Raw genomic sequence first — 16,703 nt, 5'->3', positions numbered from 1 at the left:
GGCTGCATTTGCCTTTTGGCTCTCACCGACTCAGATGAGTGACTGCTGGGGTTTTTTTTAGTTTTTTTTTTTTTAACACACTTCTGTACATAGAAAGGAAGAAGGGAAAAAAAAAAAAAGACCCAGAAACAGGAAGAGTGTAGTAGTCTGTCCACACCCACTTTGTACCCGCCTTCAATGTGATTTTGAAAAAAAAAGAAGGGGAAATTGGAGGATGAACAGGCTGCTAGAGTGTGCAAGTCGCCCTCATGTCAGTCTGAAAACATTTATGTCCCTTTTTAGTGCTTTTTTTTAACCGTAGGGTGGCGGATGGACTGCTGATCGCGAGGCTCAGAGCGCCATCCCTGCAGTTTCTCACTCTCATGAGCCGTCACTGACTTTTGCTTCTCTCGTTTCTCTCCTCACCTCCTCTGTCTCCATGCAGTCCTCCAGCTCAAGCTTCAGCAGAGACGCACAAGAGAGGAGCTGGTCAGTCAAGGGATCATGCCGCGTAAGTCTCCATTTCAAATATGTAAAGTCAGACCCCCTCTGAAATCATAAATGTTGCATTGTATTGACGATAGCTCCATATTAACATGAACATGCATATAGCGCAGTGCCGTATTTGTTGCCAGTGATGCGAATATTAGAATAAGTGTTCAATCTTACCCCAAAACAGTTTGAATTCTTGTTTAGATGATCGTGATGTTATTTATGACACTTCATGCAGACGACTGGGGCAATGTGTCGGTGCCCCTGAGCCGAGGTCAAAGTGTTAACCCTTTCCTGCTCCGGCGTTGGACTAGTAATGGTGTGTATGTATATGGTTGTTTTAGCCGCACTCTGTCGCATATCTGATTATCTTAAGCTAGAATTGGCTTTGATACATTTGCGAATGGTGCGGTCTTATGTTTTATTGTATGTTGAGATACAGTTTTGTGAAGGTTGCCTTCTTTGACGTTTCTGCTTAAAATGTCAGCTTTTATCTGCATGTGTCATATTTAGTTGTGTCTCAGCACCACTTGGTGTTATCAAATAGGACAGCTTCCTCCTCTTTACGATCCACTTCCTGTTTCGAGAGTTCCGCACACAACAAGTGGCAGATGTCTTCTTTTTTTTTTCTTTTTTTTTCTTAAAATTTCTCCTGTTTCATTGTCAAAAGTTACGCAAGCCTGTTACATTTTCAGCCAGCACTCAGCCTAATGCACAATGCCTCTGATAATTAATTATAAGTCATCGAGTGGTTGGAGTAATTCTACAAAGGGACCTAATGCTGACATGTGCCTTCATTTACCTCGATCGCACAAGGTAAAAAAAGATGCCTGGCGCAGGCTCGTGTTAGAAGAAGGTATTTTATATTATATTTGGTTTGTGTGTTGGGTCGTGTTTTAGTTTAAAGCTGCTTTATCATGTTTTATCACAATGTAAATACTGGTGGTGAGCGGTGACTCACTCTCGACAAGGAGAGCAAGGTCTAATGAATGTCTCTAAACAACTGCTTCTTGTTTTTTACACCTCTGGGCCATATCTGCAAACAGTGCTCGTTATCAAGTGTGATCTGACAGTAAGATACACAGTGCATCATTGAACAAGCGTAAAGGAGCCCATCGTATCTGCAAGTGTACCCCATGCAGCAGCGTCTGGACCATATCTTTTATATTTATTCGTTTGTTTATTCATCGGTTCACAGTTTTATCTGAGGAAATGTTGTAGGTGCATCTCAAGAGGAGCAGATGTGAAAATAGATGCATGTTTTCCTGGATACCAGAACAACTTCCAATCCAGAACAGCATCTCATTGAATTTTAATGGCTTCGCTGTTTGCTGTTGCTATTATCTGACCGGCTGTAAAAAAAACAAAAAAAAAACAAAGTTGGCAGTAACTAGTCCACTAAAAAAGCCCCAAATGTCACTGATCTAGCTCAGTTTGCTTCAAATTTATGGCCGAGGCGAAAAGAATACACTCCTGGAGCAGACCCAGGGCTTGTTTTAGTCGACAGCGCGGAGTCTCGCATTCAGCCGTTTATTAGTTACAGTAAATCTCTGTGTCCTCCTACTGCAACAGGCCTCATGCCAGACCGTTGCTGTGCTGGGATCAGCTTGTACTGGTAGAATATTTTGCTGGTCAAGCTACTCCTAAGAGTAAAAAAAAACAAACAAACACAAAATTCAGGCAGAGACAAGAGACGCGGGTTTCGGTTAGATTTAGACAGCTGGGGTTTTTTTTCTCCTCTTTTTGAATGTAGAGCAGTAAAGATCATGCAATTCACTGAAGAGGTTTATTGTAGGAAAGCCCTCTTCTCCTAACTCACATTGACTCTGATCAGCTTTGATGGAAGTTGTTGTGTTATGAAAATGAAAGCTTAAAGAAAAGTGAAAACCAAGGGCGCTGATCGCTTCAGCTTGGTCTGCTCGTGTTGCCAAGAATTTCTAGAACTAGAATGGGAAGCAGAGCTTTTAGAGTTTCCTCCCCTCTCCGCTAAAAGAGCTCCCTGTTTGGCTGTGAAATGCTGCAAACTCTCTCTTTTTATAAGACAAATCTTAAGACCCACCTCTGGAAACCTGTTCTATTCCAAAAGAAGTGGAGCTGGTCATCAGCTACCCTCCAGGTGACCACATCAACCTTGTATCCGTTTGGCTTTATAAAGCAGTGGAAAGATTCCACCACATGGCTATGGTTATTTTACCTGATTAAATTTCTATTGTTAAAAGAGAAGCAGTTTGTCACATTTAAAACGAGGAAAACCAAAATCACGAAAATGTTTCTTTTACAGACTGAGCATCCCGACTCAAATGTTTTTGATATCATCACAATGGCTTTGTAACTGTGTTTCACAGCTTTAGAGGATACAGAGAGGAGTGGGAGCCGAGTATGGCCAGTTCCTGCTGTGGCATCAAGCCTTCACACTGGTTTTTACAGCTGAAGGCGGTGTGAATGAGTAACTTTCCACCCTAACTGCTGTCTGGTTGTTCTTGAGCAAGGAACTTGACCTGCCTCCTTCTGCAATGTTTTTTTTTCTCCACAGAAGACTACAAAAATAAGAGTCATTTTGCTGGCTCGTGAGAGTTAAAATGGCCGCTGTAGATCTCTGAATAACAATGGTCCAGTGTCTTGACATGATTTATGTTTTCATGTCATGTGGTGGAGTGGTAAAAATGATGAGCTGTTGACTGATAACGAATCATCACTGAGGATCACTCACGTGTTCCCGAAGCATGTATGACCTGAAAGTTCGGGATTTTCTTCTTCAACACGTCAAAAAGGTCTTGCAACGAGCACAGGTCGATTCAAAGGGGCATTTCTGAGCATCTTCATGTTGCTTCACTTTTCATTTCATGGTGCTTCCCACCACTGGTTACATCACAACTGGTATGTAGGTCTTCCTTGAACTTCAGGGCTCGTGACACAAGGAATACCTCCGACCTCCACCCAGTCCTCTGCGGCACACAGACAGTTGACACCCAGCAGATTTTCCACACTAACACACCCTTGGCAGAGATTTCACCAGCCTTTGACCGACGGACCAATCGGATGATTGCTCTGTTGCATCATCGTAACTGCCGCTGTCCCTCCGATATCCTTCCCCAAATAAAGTGGCCTACTTTGTTTGTCTGCCTGGCAACTCTATAAGCTCTGATGTTGACATTTGCTGCGATAACTTGACGCATAAAGCTTTGTATTCAAAACAGTGTGAATGGTGTGGTTGTAGGAGAGGATGCTAAAAAAGCTTCTCTAAAGTCCCTGCTTCTGGACTGGCTTTTCCCATACACAGAGAGGTTTGTGCACCAGTTTGATAGCTGTTTCTGTTGAGATCAAGCCAGACACTGACGTGCCATTATGGTATAACTTCACAGTCCTGCTCTCCCACACACATCGTGTGTGTGAAGGCAGCAGTCTGTAGATCAGTCCACCGTCTCCGCTGTCTTCTCACTTCTGTTCAAAGTTCCACCGCTGTTCATGAAGTGTTGCCGTCCCTCAGCCTCCCAGCCAAAGTCAGTCGCAGAATGTGTTATTTGTTTAAAATGGCCAGGAAACTGTCGCGATGTCAGGCCATTGTGCTGATGTGGAGTAGTTTTACAAAGCTTTTAGGCTTCATGACACGGGTTGTGTTTGTTGATGGCTTTGAATGAGCTGGGGTTAAAATAGTGGCTGTAACATTTGCAGTAACAACTTTCTCAGTGAGGTGGCCTCCCACCCCTGCAAAAAAGAAAAAAAACATGCTTTATTGTTTCCCTCAGAAGACAAAGCCATCAGCCTGCTGAGATGTCGTCAGAGTGTGCGGTTTGGAGTACATTTCTGACCTTCTCCCCCGGACACTTCTGCTTTGAGTCCGCTGTAGCCGTATCTGTTCTCACATTCTCACTCTGCTGAAAGGAGCAGAGCAACTCATCGGAGCCTCAGTGAACCGCTCTCAGCTCTCTCTCCCTTTTTTTTTTTCCTCTTCCCTTCCATCTCTCCATGCAGCTCTGAAGAGCCCCGCAGCTTTTCACGAACAGCGGAGGAGTCTGGAGCGAGCAAGGGTGAGCATCACAAGTGCGGCACGTTTTCCACATGGTGGCTTTTCTCCAGTGAGGCAACATGCTTATGTAGAAAATGGCATTTGCGCAAAATAGATGAGAATATTGAGTTAACATCGTGAGAAGGCAACATTCAATCATGAAGCCACACATACCACTTGGGCTGTAATACAACTTATCTGGATAGTAGAGACTCTTTCAAATTGAGCTGAAAAGTGTGATATGCAGAAACTTTACCCTCAGTAAGTTGCCACTATATTGAGTAAACTGTTACCCGCAGATCTCTGCTAAGCTTGGTGCGAAAACATTCTAATTACATTAGAACTTGGCTGTTTACTCCTCCATTATTATTCTTATTATGCTTTCCTTATCATCATTCCTATTTTTTTTTGTTGTCTTGTCTTTCTTTAATTTAAATGTTTGTCTTTTGGCTCCTTCTTTTCCTTCTCCAGACCGAGGACTACCTGAAGAGGAAGATCCGGAGTCGTCCCGAGCGCTCTGAGCTGGTCAGGATGCACATTCTGGAGGGTGAGTTTATGCCTTTGTATTGAAAAGGTGTTCTCAATAAAACTCCCAAAAGCATTTCGTAAGCATTGTCAAAAGTCAAAGACACGAAAAGGAAGCATACGGTGTGCAAATTGGAGCCAGTTCCTTGCGATAGAGTTCATGCATCATTTCTGTAGAGGTAGTTTAAAACTTGTTAGCCTAATTCAGCTTCAGAGACCATTACCGAGTCGATATCCAAAATACCATCTTAGAAACTGATTTGCTTTGTTTCCCAGCACCGAACACTTAATTTAAAGAATATAAGGTTACCTGGATCCTGGAATAGGTTTTCTCCTTTGTGTGGTGTGGGTCCAGTATTGCCAGCAGACACTGACCTACTCAAAGTAGCCTGCATCAATTGGGATACTTCTGCAGTTAATTTGTCAGCTGGTGAGACACTCGCACTTAACCCCGGGTGAGATGGACCCAGTGTTTGCTTTTTCTTGTTCTACTCTCACTTCTTGATCCTTTTCAGTTTATTTTCTTGCATTGTGCATAGATTATTAATAATAATAATAGATTAATGAAAAGATGAACAGAGCTCTGTGCATAACACACTACAGGAAAAAGAAACCCTCGCAGCTAATATTAGGTCCGTAAATGCTTTAGTTTAAAAGACCAGTGTAATATGTGTTATCAGTTTCAATCATTTTGATTCTAATGGAGGAAGTGGTAAAACAGACCTGAAGTTCAATATCTCTCGTCTTCAGAAAGCCAACTTCCTGTTACAATATTTTGAGCAGATCCTCAAAATCAGCGTGTTAAAGAATGGTTTGTTGTGTCTCTTCCTGCAACGTGCAAACCCACTCACCTGGGGGCACGATCCTTTTGTTGAATATGAAATTGAATCAGTTGACGCCCTGCTGTGCCCTCCGCAGAGACGTCGGCAGAGCCGTCTCTGCAGGCCAAGCAGCTCCAGCTGAAGAGAGCACGTCTGGCCGACGACCTCAATGACAAGATCTCTCACAGGCCAGGTCCCATCGAGCTGGTTCACAAGAACATCCTGTCTGTCAGCTGCCCTCTGCAGAACTCGCTGCTGGGTAAATACACACCGCTCACCAGCTCAGTGGAGTTAGTGGACTGCTCATTGCGTCAGTGTTTTGTCATAAAAGTACAGCTTGTGCTCATAGACGGAGAGTGCTGTAGCTGCAGTAGAAAAGCGCAGAACCCAAATGTATGCTGGCCCATTTCGGATCATTAACAGATCTCAGTCTGTAAATGCAAACCACCCAAAATTCACAGGTCACTGATGGCATTTAAACAAGCATGCGGATACACAAAGAGATTCGCCTTAACAAATACACACACACACACTTGCACAACATTTGGCAACACTTGCACACTCCTGCGTCGATTACAGAGAATGCATTCAAGTTAAAGCATGTTGCCACTGTGCTAATGACTTCGTGTGCAGTTTTAAAATATGATTGACTCCCCATCTGGAGTCGCGTCACTTAAGCAATTGCAACATTCGGGTTTATACGCAGCTGAGTGTGTGAAAACACCCTCCACTGCTGTTGTAGTAGCCTCAGGGTTTAATGATCCTCAGGCATGTGATAAAAACAATCGACACAACTCTGTAGCAGAAATTATTGGTTTGGACGTAGTCCTGTTTCATGAGATGAGATGCAGAACACACTGTGTTGTATAACTTCTGTAGAATTAGTCATTCCTGACTGCTTAACAGCAGCAACTGCGTTTCACTTTCATGCGCTGTGAGGGAGTCATGAATTCTCACACTTTGGGAGCCACTGAAGTTCACATAAAGACGCCTCAACAGATATTTCATTGAGTGTGTAAAAATTTCTGCTCCATCACAGATTCCCCAAAGGGAGGCGGGGGGGAAAGCTCGTCTTTAGATGAAGACAGCAGCGACGCTCTGTCACCAGACCAGCTAACCAATCACGACTCTCCCCTGAGTGCGGTCACACAGCTGTCTCCCTCCGAGGTGCTGACGCAGAACGGGGACATCTCCCCCACACAGGTATTTCAACATGTCATTCCGGTCGAATAGAAGGAGGGTCATTTGAACCTGAACATGGTTTTAAACACGTCCCCTCGTCAGTTTCTTACACAGCCCCCACCTCCACCTCCTCCGGCACCTCCTCCACCAGGGACTGGGTCAGATTCTTCTCCGCTCCCTAAAATAACCAACGGGGCAGCGTTGACCTCGGCATCCTCCCGCTCCTCTTCTGGACAGGTCAAAGTATGTTGCCGTTTTGTTTGAACATTCTGTAGATTTCCAGACTTTGGAATTATTGTGACCTTAATCTCTATTTGTGGAGCAGCTATAACCAGCTCACCCTTCTTCATCTCTTCATTTCCTCACTCCCCCCCCCCCCCCCCCCCCCCCCCCCCCCCCCGATTTCTCACGGTTTTCTGCCTGCAGTCTCAGGCTAAGACAAGTTCAGACCGTCCCCCACAGAGACCTAAGAAACCAAAGGACAGCAAACCCAAGGTCAGCAAGGGCTTTGTTCCACACTTTGTTTCAGCACACACTGACACAGAATTTACAGCTCTGACAGGGTCGAGGAAAACGGAGAACAGCTGTCGGGATTTCAGTTTAAGCTTGTGGCCGTTTCATTCATTTTGCATGTTGTCCTTTAGATTATTTTCAAAAGCCCTTTGTTGGTTTGGTGTCAGTTCCTTTTGAAAAGTAGAACAGATGCTTCTCTGTTACCTCAACATTTTGATATGACATTTAAAATATTTATACTTTGTATTCAGAGAAATCTGTGGTGAAAGAGGAAGAGAGGACATTTCCTGCAACCACAGGAAAATTTAAAATTAGAAGATAGTCTTCATTTCATAGCTGAATCTACCAGATCCTTTACTGTCATTATTGACCATCCAGAATGTCACATGAACTCAGACAGAATTCACGTCAGGCACCGATTGATTGCTTCGAACAGTGTGAAAATATTTCCAGAGTTTAGTTGCCTCATTTTCCCTGTTGGTCTCCTCGGTGAAGGTGAAGAAGCTGAAGTACCATCAGTACATCCCTCCAGACCAGAAGGCAGACAAGGAGCGCCCGCCTCAGATGGATTCATCTTATGCGAAGCTGCTCCACCAGCAGCAGCTCTTCCTGCAGCTGCAGATTCTCAGTCAGCAGCAGCAGCACTACAACTACCACACCATCCTGCCTGCCCCGCCCAAGTAAGTGGCAAGCATAGCAGGCAGTGGTGTGTGTGGAAGTGTGAATGACTAATTGTGGTCCCCTCCAGGCCTTTCTGCTGTATATATATATATATATATATATATATATTTTATTTTTTTTTTTCTTTCCACTTCAGTGGTTGTTTGGGTGAGACTACAGAGCCTGTCGCTGAAAGCAGAAGTCAGGTTTAAAAATGATCTCTTCAGTGTCACATGACCGTTTTACATCAGTGACTTGTGGTGCAGTTGCTGAAATAAACATGTCATTAAACATGCCAGTGATGAAAACTGATGAAAACTCGACGACACTACTTTCCACATTTACCATTATTGTATCTGCATTAACCGGCTTCTGTCACACTGTGCGGTTATGGCAGGGAAGGAGGAGGAGAGATGCGGGCTGCTCTCTCTTCTTTTACACAACTTTAATGTTTTGTGTCTCTGCTCAGGCCACAAACGGACCAGACTCCCACATCCGGCTCCGGTCCCTCCCCCTCCCGCAGCGCTCACACAACAACCAACGCGACCCCCTCAAGTCAGACCTCGACGGCCCGTCAGATCCAAGCTGCGGTGGGAGGAGCCAAACCAGCTACTCTGCCAGCCAATCTGGATGAGTTCAAGGTAAATTAAAAAGCTTTACGCAGTACCAGAAATGAAGCTTTCTTAGCTTATATGTATATAGTAAAGAAAACGGTGTTCTTGGTGCTTTATGATGGATGTTTCCTTGTGTTTTCTGTGAAGGGAGCTCTTCTGATGTCATTGCTTAATTCAGTATGATCAGAGACTTTGTTTTCTGGGAAAACTGTATATATAACTGCAGCTGAATTCAGAAATGACTGGATGACCAAGTCTTCAAAACATCATTAACAGTTTTGGAAATATATACACCGTATTTTATGGACTATTAAGTCGCATTTATTTATAAATTTATTTCAAAAGATCCAAGACCTGCTTCTCAAGGAACTCACGGAAACTGTCGAGCTCGGCTTGGAAGTTTGTGTCCGTGCTCTGATAGAGAGGCGGTTGCGCTGCATGAAGCGGTAACACAAAGAAGGCCCGCCTGCAAAGTCCTTTATATTCAACTCCTTGGAACAGGGTGTGGAGCCTCTCCCGGCAGCATGTTGATCAAGCACCCACCCGTGGACTCGTTCCTCCAGCTCTGGCCATCTTGCTTTCAGCCCGCGATTAGCTTTCTTTGTTTTCTTCACTGCAGTAAGATTAACCTCTGCCAGTCCCTCACAAGTTTCTCACTCCCTCCAAACTTTCTTTCTGCTGCTCGATTACTGTTTTCGGCTGCATATTTTACCACCTGCAGTTTGCAATCAGCAGAATAGGATTTTCTTTTTGGTCTTTCTCAGCTGTCTTTAAGTTAATGTTTCAGTGGTCACAAGCTTAAAGTGTCCTCTCGCGGCTATAGACGGCAATGTTTACTCCTTGGTTCATGTCAGTCAATTAACATTTAAAAACATGTTAAATTATATATGTTTTGATATATAAGTCGCAGGAGCAGCCAAACTATGGAAAAAAGTGTCTTATAGTATTTGTTTAACAGTGATGTAACCTTTTGTTCGTTAGAAGTTCAGTTAAATGAAGTTCAGCTGAACTGAGCTTTTCTTGTGTTTGTAAGTTCTGACTTTGACTCAGTACCTGCTGCTGTATGAGTGCTACTATGGTTTCTCATCCTCCAGGTTGCTGAGTTGAAACAAGAACTGAAATTGCGTGGTTTGACCGTCTCTGGCACAAAGAATGATCTCATTGAGAGGCTCCGCAACTACCAGGAGCAAAATGGTGGCACCACAACGGTTTTGAAAAACGGCACATCGCAGTCCAGCCAGCCGGGCGCAACCTCAGCTGCGAGCGCCACCTCGTCTTGTCCGAGCACAACTTGCACCCCTGACCAGCAATCGATAGACGGAGGGTTCAGGTTAGCCTTGTCCTCACTGGCTCATGCGGTCCCAGGGCGGGTCATGCGATTTGGCAGCACGAGCTCCAGCCCTCCAGTGTCACCTACGCCATCGGAGCGATCGTTGGCCGGGATGAGTCCAGATGAGACGAGCTGTAATGGAGACATGTTTGGGGAGATGGTGAGAGCTGATTCATTTGTTTGTCATCATTAGAAAAATGATTGACTTTATTTGGCTCCCACTAACATCCTCTAATTGTTTTATTGTCTTTCAGGTGAGTTCTCCCCTCACCCAGCTCACCCTCCACCCTTCTCCTCAGCACCCGTCAAACGTCTCTCCTCTTTCTGTGGTCAAAGAGGAGATTCAGAGCTCATGCAGCTTCTCCAGGTCTTCACCTGCATCTGTCCAGCCGCCAGAGCCCCTGTTTGGAGTTGCCACAGACACTATGGACAAAGACCAGATGCTCCAGGAGAAGGACAAACAAATCGAGGAGCTAACCAGGATGCTGAGGCAGAAGCAGAGGCTGGTGGAGACCCTGAGGTCCCAGCTGGAACAGGGAAAGATGGCAGGTGGGATAATGGTGAAGAAGGAAGGAAGTGAGAAGAGCAGAATGTCCCCAGAGTTCAAAATCCAAACTCTAATAAAAGCCTCAGCCATTCAGCCCCCCACGCTCCCTAATGGCATCGTGCTGACAGTGAAGAAGGAGGCGGAGCCTGAGGAAGGCATGGAGGGAGTAACAGAGGAGGCCCAAACAAAGAGGCCGATCCAGGCGATGCAGTGCTCTCAGGAGACTCTGCTGAGACTGCAGCAGATTCATCGGCTGCAGGTCCAGCAAGCTGAACAGCAGAAACAGCAGCCACCACCCAAACAACTGCAGAATCGGGTGCAGCTGCAGAAAGTGGCAGAGGTCAAACTGAACCCTCAAAAACAGCAGATGCAGCAGAAGAAAGAGGCTCAAATCCTGCTGCAGCAGCAGCAGCAGCTGCAGCAGCTCATCATCCAGCAAACCCAACAGAAACAGCTCCAGGCCCAGCAGAAGTTAGCACAGCAGAAACTGGCACAACAGAAGCTGGTGCAGCAAAGCCAGGTCAAACAAACCCAAGGGCAGGTCCAAGCTCAACAGAAGAACCAGGTTCAGTTGAAACAGGTACAGGTGCAGATCCAAAACCAGACGGCGACGAGCCAGAAGCCTGCAGTGAACCAAACCCAGCAGAGGAAACAGCTGAGGGCTCTGCAGAGGCTGCAGCAGAAACGGCAGACGGCAGCAGCCTCCTCACAACAGGTGATGCAGTTTGAGGCACTGCTCCGTTCAGGAATACGTGCATCTAAAAGTTTGATTTAGAAAAATCATAAAATGACCGCTAAAGTCCTGAATCATGGTGTTTGTCCTGCGTTTCCAGGTGACTCCTGTCGTCATCAACCAACAGAACGGCACTCCTCTTCAGACTCAAGCCATTTCATTAGACCTCCTCAAGGCCAACGGCACACCCACGCTGGTTACCGACAGCAATGGCAATCACTACCTGATCGCTCTCACCAGTCACACAACAGACGGACAGAACGGAGTGTCCTCATTGGCCAAAACCAACGGCCGCATCACGCTGCAGGTACAGGGGACGTTGCACTCTGTGGTGGGCTGCGAACAGCCTCATAAAACTACCAAAAAATATTCATCTGTGATTTATCGTTTTTCAGAGATTGCAGTCAACTCCAAGTAAACTCCCCAGCACAGCCAGCCAATCAAAAGAGCAGCCAGAGGCCGAGCCCGTGAGCCCACCAGAGAAAAAGGTACAGCCCGATTTGAACCTTTGTGATAAATTACAGCCCCAATTCAAAAGGTTTGGAGATCTTTTCTTAGTTCTTGAAATCTAGTTAATCTTGAATTTGATGAATGTTATTTTTCACAAAAAAGTCACAAATCCTCCCTTTAAACATTCGGCGTGTTTCCGATGCTCTACAGTGAATAAACATGTTGGTCCGTTAGATTTGCTTTTATTTGCATTTTACAAAGGGTCCCGGCTTTTTGGGAATTTGGGTTTTGCTTCAGAAGTCGTACCTCATTTAATAAATGAAAGTGTAAGTTGCTTTGGACAAAGTATCTGCCAAATGAACGTATGATGCGAAGCAGCACTTCATCACACCACAAGGTGTCACCACTGAGGCGTGTAAAAACCCTCAAAGTCAATTAACTCCGAATGTGAATTTGATGAAATGTTAAAAAATGTCATTCAAGGTTTTTCCTTCTACTCACGTCTGAGGGCGCGCCGTCTAAATGTGTTTACCACTCTCTTTCCTCAGGGACAGAAGCCAGGCCTGCACTTGGATACCAACGGAGCTCCACAGCCCAGCCTGTCTCACACTGCTCCGCCCAGTCTGCAGCCTTTCTTCGACGACATGTCAGACACTGAAAGCCAAAGCAACTTGATGTCCTCTCTCAAGGTAACGCCACCTCCTCTGCTTCAGAGCTCCCTCGAGCACGCCGTCTCTCTTCACGTGTTGTAATCGGCTCTTTCTCCTTGTTCCTTCTTTTCTCATTTCATCTCTTCATCACTCCACCCGGGCAGAGAGAGGAGGTGTGTCCGCCTTACGACCGGCACACACTGTTCACCCCTCCCTCTCCCAAACCCAACACCTCCCTTTCTTCTCAGCGCTCCAAAGTATGTCCTCCAGCATGTCTTTTCTTTCCATTTTTCTTGCTGTATTTATCTTTTTCTTTATTTTTATTTCATCGCGTGTGTCTCCATTTCTATCTACACACTCTGAGCTGTGGCTCATGTTCCTCAACTTGGGGGACAAATGGAGAAGTTTGATCTGAGCAGCTGCTCGGAGGTGGATTTACCTAATAACAGTGGCTCAGTGTGGTGTTATTTTTGTTGCGTTTGACTCATTTAGCTGCTGGATTTTCATGCTTTTAGTTCTTTGTCTGGTCCTCAGAGTTCTGCTTGTTGCTGTTGTAGCCGTGCTGCATATAGCTGTGAAACATGCAGGGAGCATATGGTGACCCTGCGGCCATTCAAGAGAAGCACACTTGTTGCAGCAACCATAACACATTGTATCGTGCAGCGAGTCTTATTTATAGATATTATGCGACTCATATTTTTGTTCTATTTGCATAATGTCTATTCAACAGCATGAAACCAGACATCAGGACGGAACAGATGCTCTATGATTTCACATCAGCTCCAAAAATAAAATGAATGTTTTTATTTAAATGCCGTTTCACTTTGTAAAAGAATGTGCTCGCTGTGTTTGCTGCCGTTTGTCTTTTAGAGAAGACTAAACTGAGATAAATTTTTTTCTTTCTGCCACTCTCTCCTCGTGTTTCTCCAGTTACATTGTTTTAAAAAAAGTTGTGGTTTGGATGAGGAAGACATGCCTCGTCATTTGGAGGATGAGAACGTTATTTCTCACAACACGCCGGGGCCCTTTCTTAAACCTGAGAGTCGCTCTGAAACGCAGTCCGACAGGATTACTAAAACCTTCACTTCTCAGCTTCTCAGCAAGATGGAAACATTGAATAGAAATGCAGGAGAGCCTCGTTCTATTGGTCTAGATTAGTGTCTCGCCCTCTCACCAGCGCGTTTTGAAAAGTGATCGGTCGCGTGCCTTTATGTCGGTAAGCTCATACAGAATGTGTCACGTGAGGCTCGGAAGAGAGAAGAACGCTTGCTCAGGTTTTTATTGGAGAAAAAAAAAGGTCTTTAATTTGTCCAGTATTGATCCAGTATCATTGTCTTACATCCTTAAATTCCTCTATAACTGCACATACATACATTTCATCAATGAACACAGTGAGTCAGATTGATCTGAAATGCTTTTTTTATTCAGCGTTTGATTTTCCAAACTCGGATGACTGTCTCCAGCGTAAAAAAGCTGCATCTTTTCAGTGCCACTATCTGAGTGACCCACCTCAGTTACATACAAGTCATTCAGCACTTACCGCATGTAACTGCTACTCAACAAGCTGCACTCGCCAAGTTCTGATGGGAAACCTCTGCTCACGCTGCAGAGTAACCGGGTGTCCTCTGTGTCTGAATAAGTCATTCATTCTAACTCTGGATGCTGCAGCGGATTATTTTCCCTTTCTAAGAGTTGGAACAGAAAGGTTGACGGCAGCTTTGTTAAATCTTGGCCCTTTAGCTGTGCTGTCAGTATTCGTTGAGGTTGCAGATGTTTGGTCTGGGTAAAAAATGGCTGACGTAGCTCTTCGTGCCACTTTCACTGATGCCGGAAAATCGCTAATTAACAATCATGCGCTGTCATATTTATGTAGGCTACAAAGTCGCTGCATCGAGAAGCATCTTTGAAATTGACCTGAAATTATTCCCTGATGGCTGATGCATGTTCCCCTCTGTTAGCAGGAGAATGGTGTGAACAGCCAGCAGATGGATGACCTGTTTGATATCCTGCTGAAGAGTGGAGGTAAGAAAATGATAAACCTGAGGAGAGAATCTCATGAGAACATCTGCCAGCGTGTATTGATGGTTTTTATCCGTCTCTGTCCTCCCTCAGAAATCCCGGGCTTTAAGGCCAACCCGGACCCTTCCCTCGCCCCTCTGCACTCTGACCCACCTTCCCCATCTGCTGCCCCCTCCCCGCTCCACCTCTCCCCTCCGACCCCCACAGAGTCGCTTATCTCCCCTCGCTCGTCCGTGGGAGAGCCCTGCGCAAGCAGCGGACGCCTGGAGGACTTCCTGGAGAGCACCACCGGCACCCCGCTGCTGGGCATGGAGGCTGACGGAGGCCTGACTCTAATCGACGACCTCCACAGCCAGATGCTGAGCACGCCCAGCATCCTGGAGCACCCTTCCTCCCCCATGGACACGTCCGACCTCGGCTTCTCGCCTCATTCTGCAGGGCTGGACTTCGGCGACCCCGCTTTAGACAGCATGGACTGGCTGGACATCTCCATGGTGGGGAGTGCAAACGGAGGGAGCGAGGGCAACGGAGGGGGGGCGGGCGGAGCAGCGGCAGGTGAGAGAGACGGAGGGACGAGTTTAGCCCCGCTGGCGCCGCACACTCCGCAGAGCGTATTCTCGACTGATTTTCTGGACAGCACAGACCTGCAGCTGCACTGGGAGTCGTGTCTGTAGCGCTCAGACAGACGCACACGGATGGACATGCGGTCGCTCACACTGTGTACAGGCTCCGTCTTTATTTCATGCACATACTTCTCTATGCTGTCTCTACCACTGCGGGGGTCACTGGCACACGCACACACACACACACACACCTTCACGGGGTTTGTCACTAGCTGTTTCTGTACGCGAGCTGAGCTGAGGTGACATATGCAAGAAACATAGAGGTTGAATTCATAAAAAGGACTGGAACTCGGTGGAACTGAGGCGGACTTTTTGAATTTGAAATCTATAGGAAACCACACGGCGGACTGGTTACAGCCAGCTAATAGAATCCCATTTCCTGTGTCCGGACCTGCAATGTTAAGTAAACCATTTGGAAGCTTGACAGTTTAGAGATGAGGAGGGACTGTCGGTGATGCCTGCTGGGCCTCCATGAGATAGCAGTGTGTGTCAGTGCCTCCTAAACTTTGCACTTATGCTGAATCTGATTGGTTTAGAGGGGGCGTTCAGGTCAGTGGCTCAAGCTTAGCGCTGGCTGGAGCTGAGTGAAAGCCACCATGTGTTTTGTTGATCAGCTGAGCCACTGATGGTGTGTAATGTAAGGCAGCTGTTGGCAACCTGAACCCCACCCACACTAGTCAAAGAAACAACCGTCACTGGTTGTCAGTTGCTATTAAATTGAACCATATCGGTGGCAACAGTTTGAATTGAAGCCTCATTGGAGGTTGCATATTATTGGTAACATTATGGTAGACCACTATGTATTGCTGTATATGGGGTGTATATTATCAGTTGTCCATATGACTATTTTTCTTTGCTGGTCGCTTTAGAGTTGAGCGACCCGGCTGGGGAACATAAGGGTCAGGGTGGGGCTTCCAAAACACTTGGTCCCTGTCATTTTTTTAAAGAAAACTGTTTAAATAAAAACAAAAATAAACATACTATAAAAACACAAAAACTTGAGTTTGTTTTGATTTTTGCATTTCCGCAACACATGATCTTTGCGTTTTCACAATTTGTACCAGATATGGTAAAATTAAGTTTATTATTTTACCTTTAAAGGAAGAACCTAGTCTGCTTTATTTGTGCGATTTTAAATCCTGAGTTACCTCACCTCATGCCTTGAGTAAAAATGGACGATGGAGCTAAAAGCCACAAGAGGGCGCCATTGCACAGACATCGGCTGCCTTGGATGGAAGCTTTCAAATTTTATGCACGTAGATGAAGTGTATCTTCTCTTACTGAAAGAAATTAGATCATTTTTAGAAATAAAATAAATCTAATTATCCAACACGCCTTCCTTTGTACCGGAAAAGAGTTTCAAACAAACCGCTTAACTGCAGTCCTACGAGACTTTTTAGCTCCTTTATGTGGATGTTGATTAGTGTCAATAACATTTAGATCTTTTGATACAGTACATTGCAACAGCTGTAATTTTTATGCAACATGCTACGTTAGAACAAGCACACATGTTTGGTGTTTTCTGCCTTTGGGAGTTCAAAACAACTTTGCCGGGTCAA

General features: G+C 45.5%; 1 protein-coding gene across 7 annotated transcripts in view; it reads left to right on the top strand.

Moving 5' to 3' along the window:
- Nucleotides 1–16,122, top strand: part of mrtfab (myocardin related transcription factor Ab) — a 36,128-nt gene extending 20,006 nt beyond the window's left edge. For 3 of the 7 annotated variants that reach the window (XM_072373877.1, XM_072373876.1, XM_072373871.1), the window contains 17 exons: nucleotides 425–490; nucleotides 4,444–4,499; nucleotides 4,949–5,024; nucleotides 5,921–6,082; nucleotides 6,863–7,026; nucleotides 7,108–7,248; nucleotides 7,432–7,500; nucleotides 8,014–8,198; nucleotides 8,648–8,819; nucleotides 9,887–10,282; nucleotides 10,377–11,384; nucleotides 11,503–11,709; nucleotides 11,798–11,890; nucleotides 12,401–12,541; nucleotides 12,667–12,759; nucleotides 14,461–14,524; nucleotides 14,615–16,122. In XM_072373877.1, the coding sequence (XP_072229978.1) occupies nucleotides 425–490; nucleotides 4,444–4,499; nucleotides 4,949–5,024; nucleotides 5,921–6,082; nucleotides 6,863–7,026; nucleotides 7,108–7,248; nucleotides 7,432–7,500; nucleotides 8,014–8,198; nucleotides 8,648–8,819; nucleotides 9,887–10,282; nucleotides 10,377–11,384; nucleotides 11,503–11,709; nucleotides 11,798–11,890; nucleotides 12,401–12,541; nucleotides 12,667–12,759; nucleotides 14,461–14,524; nucleotides 14,615–15,195 (3,674 nt within the window). In that variant the 3' untranslated portion in view covers nucleotides 15,196–16,122. Of the gene's footprint in view, nucleotides 1–424; nucleotides 491–4,443; nucleotides 4,500–4,948; nucleotides 5,025–5,920; nucleotides 6,083–6,862; nucleotides 7,027–7,107; nucleotides 7,249–7,431; nucleotides 7,501–8,013; nucleotides 8,199–8,647; nucleotides 8,820–9,886; nucleotides 10,283–10,376; nucleotides 11,385–11,502; nucleotides 11,710–11,797; nucleotides 11,891–12,400; nucleotides 12,542–12,666; nucleotides 12,760–14,460 lie in introns of all 7 variants that reach the window. The other 4 variants (XM_072373873.1, XM_072373875.1, XM_072373874.1 and 1 more) reach the window with 4 other exon arrangements.
- Nucleotides 16,123–16,703: the final 581 nt, after the last annotated feature.

The sequence above is a fragment of the Leuresthes tenuis genome, unplaced genomic scaffold, assembly GCF_036924035.1.
Source record: "Leuresthes tenuis unplaced genomic scaffold, fLeuTen1.0.hap1 SCAF_20, whole genome shotgun sequence".
Taxonomy (NCBI): domain Eukaryota; kingdom Metazoa; phylum Chordata; class Actinopteri; order Atheriniformes; family Atherinopsidae; genus Leuresthes; species Leuresthes tenuis.
The sequence above is the reverse complement of the archived record's forward strand: the minus strand, read 5'-3'. Positions and strand labels throughout refer to the sequence as shown.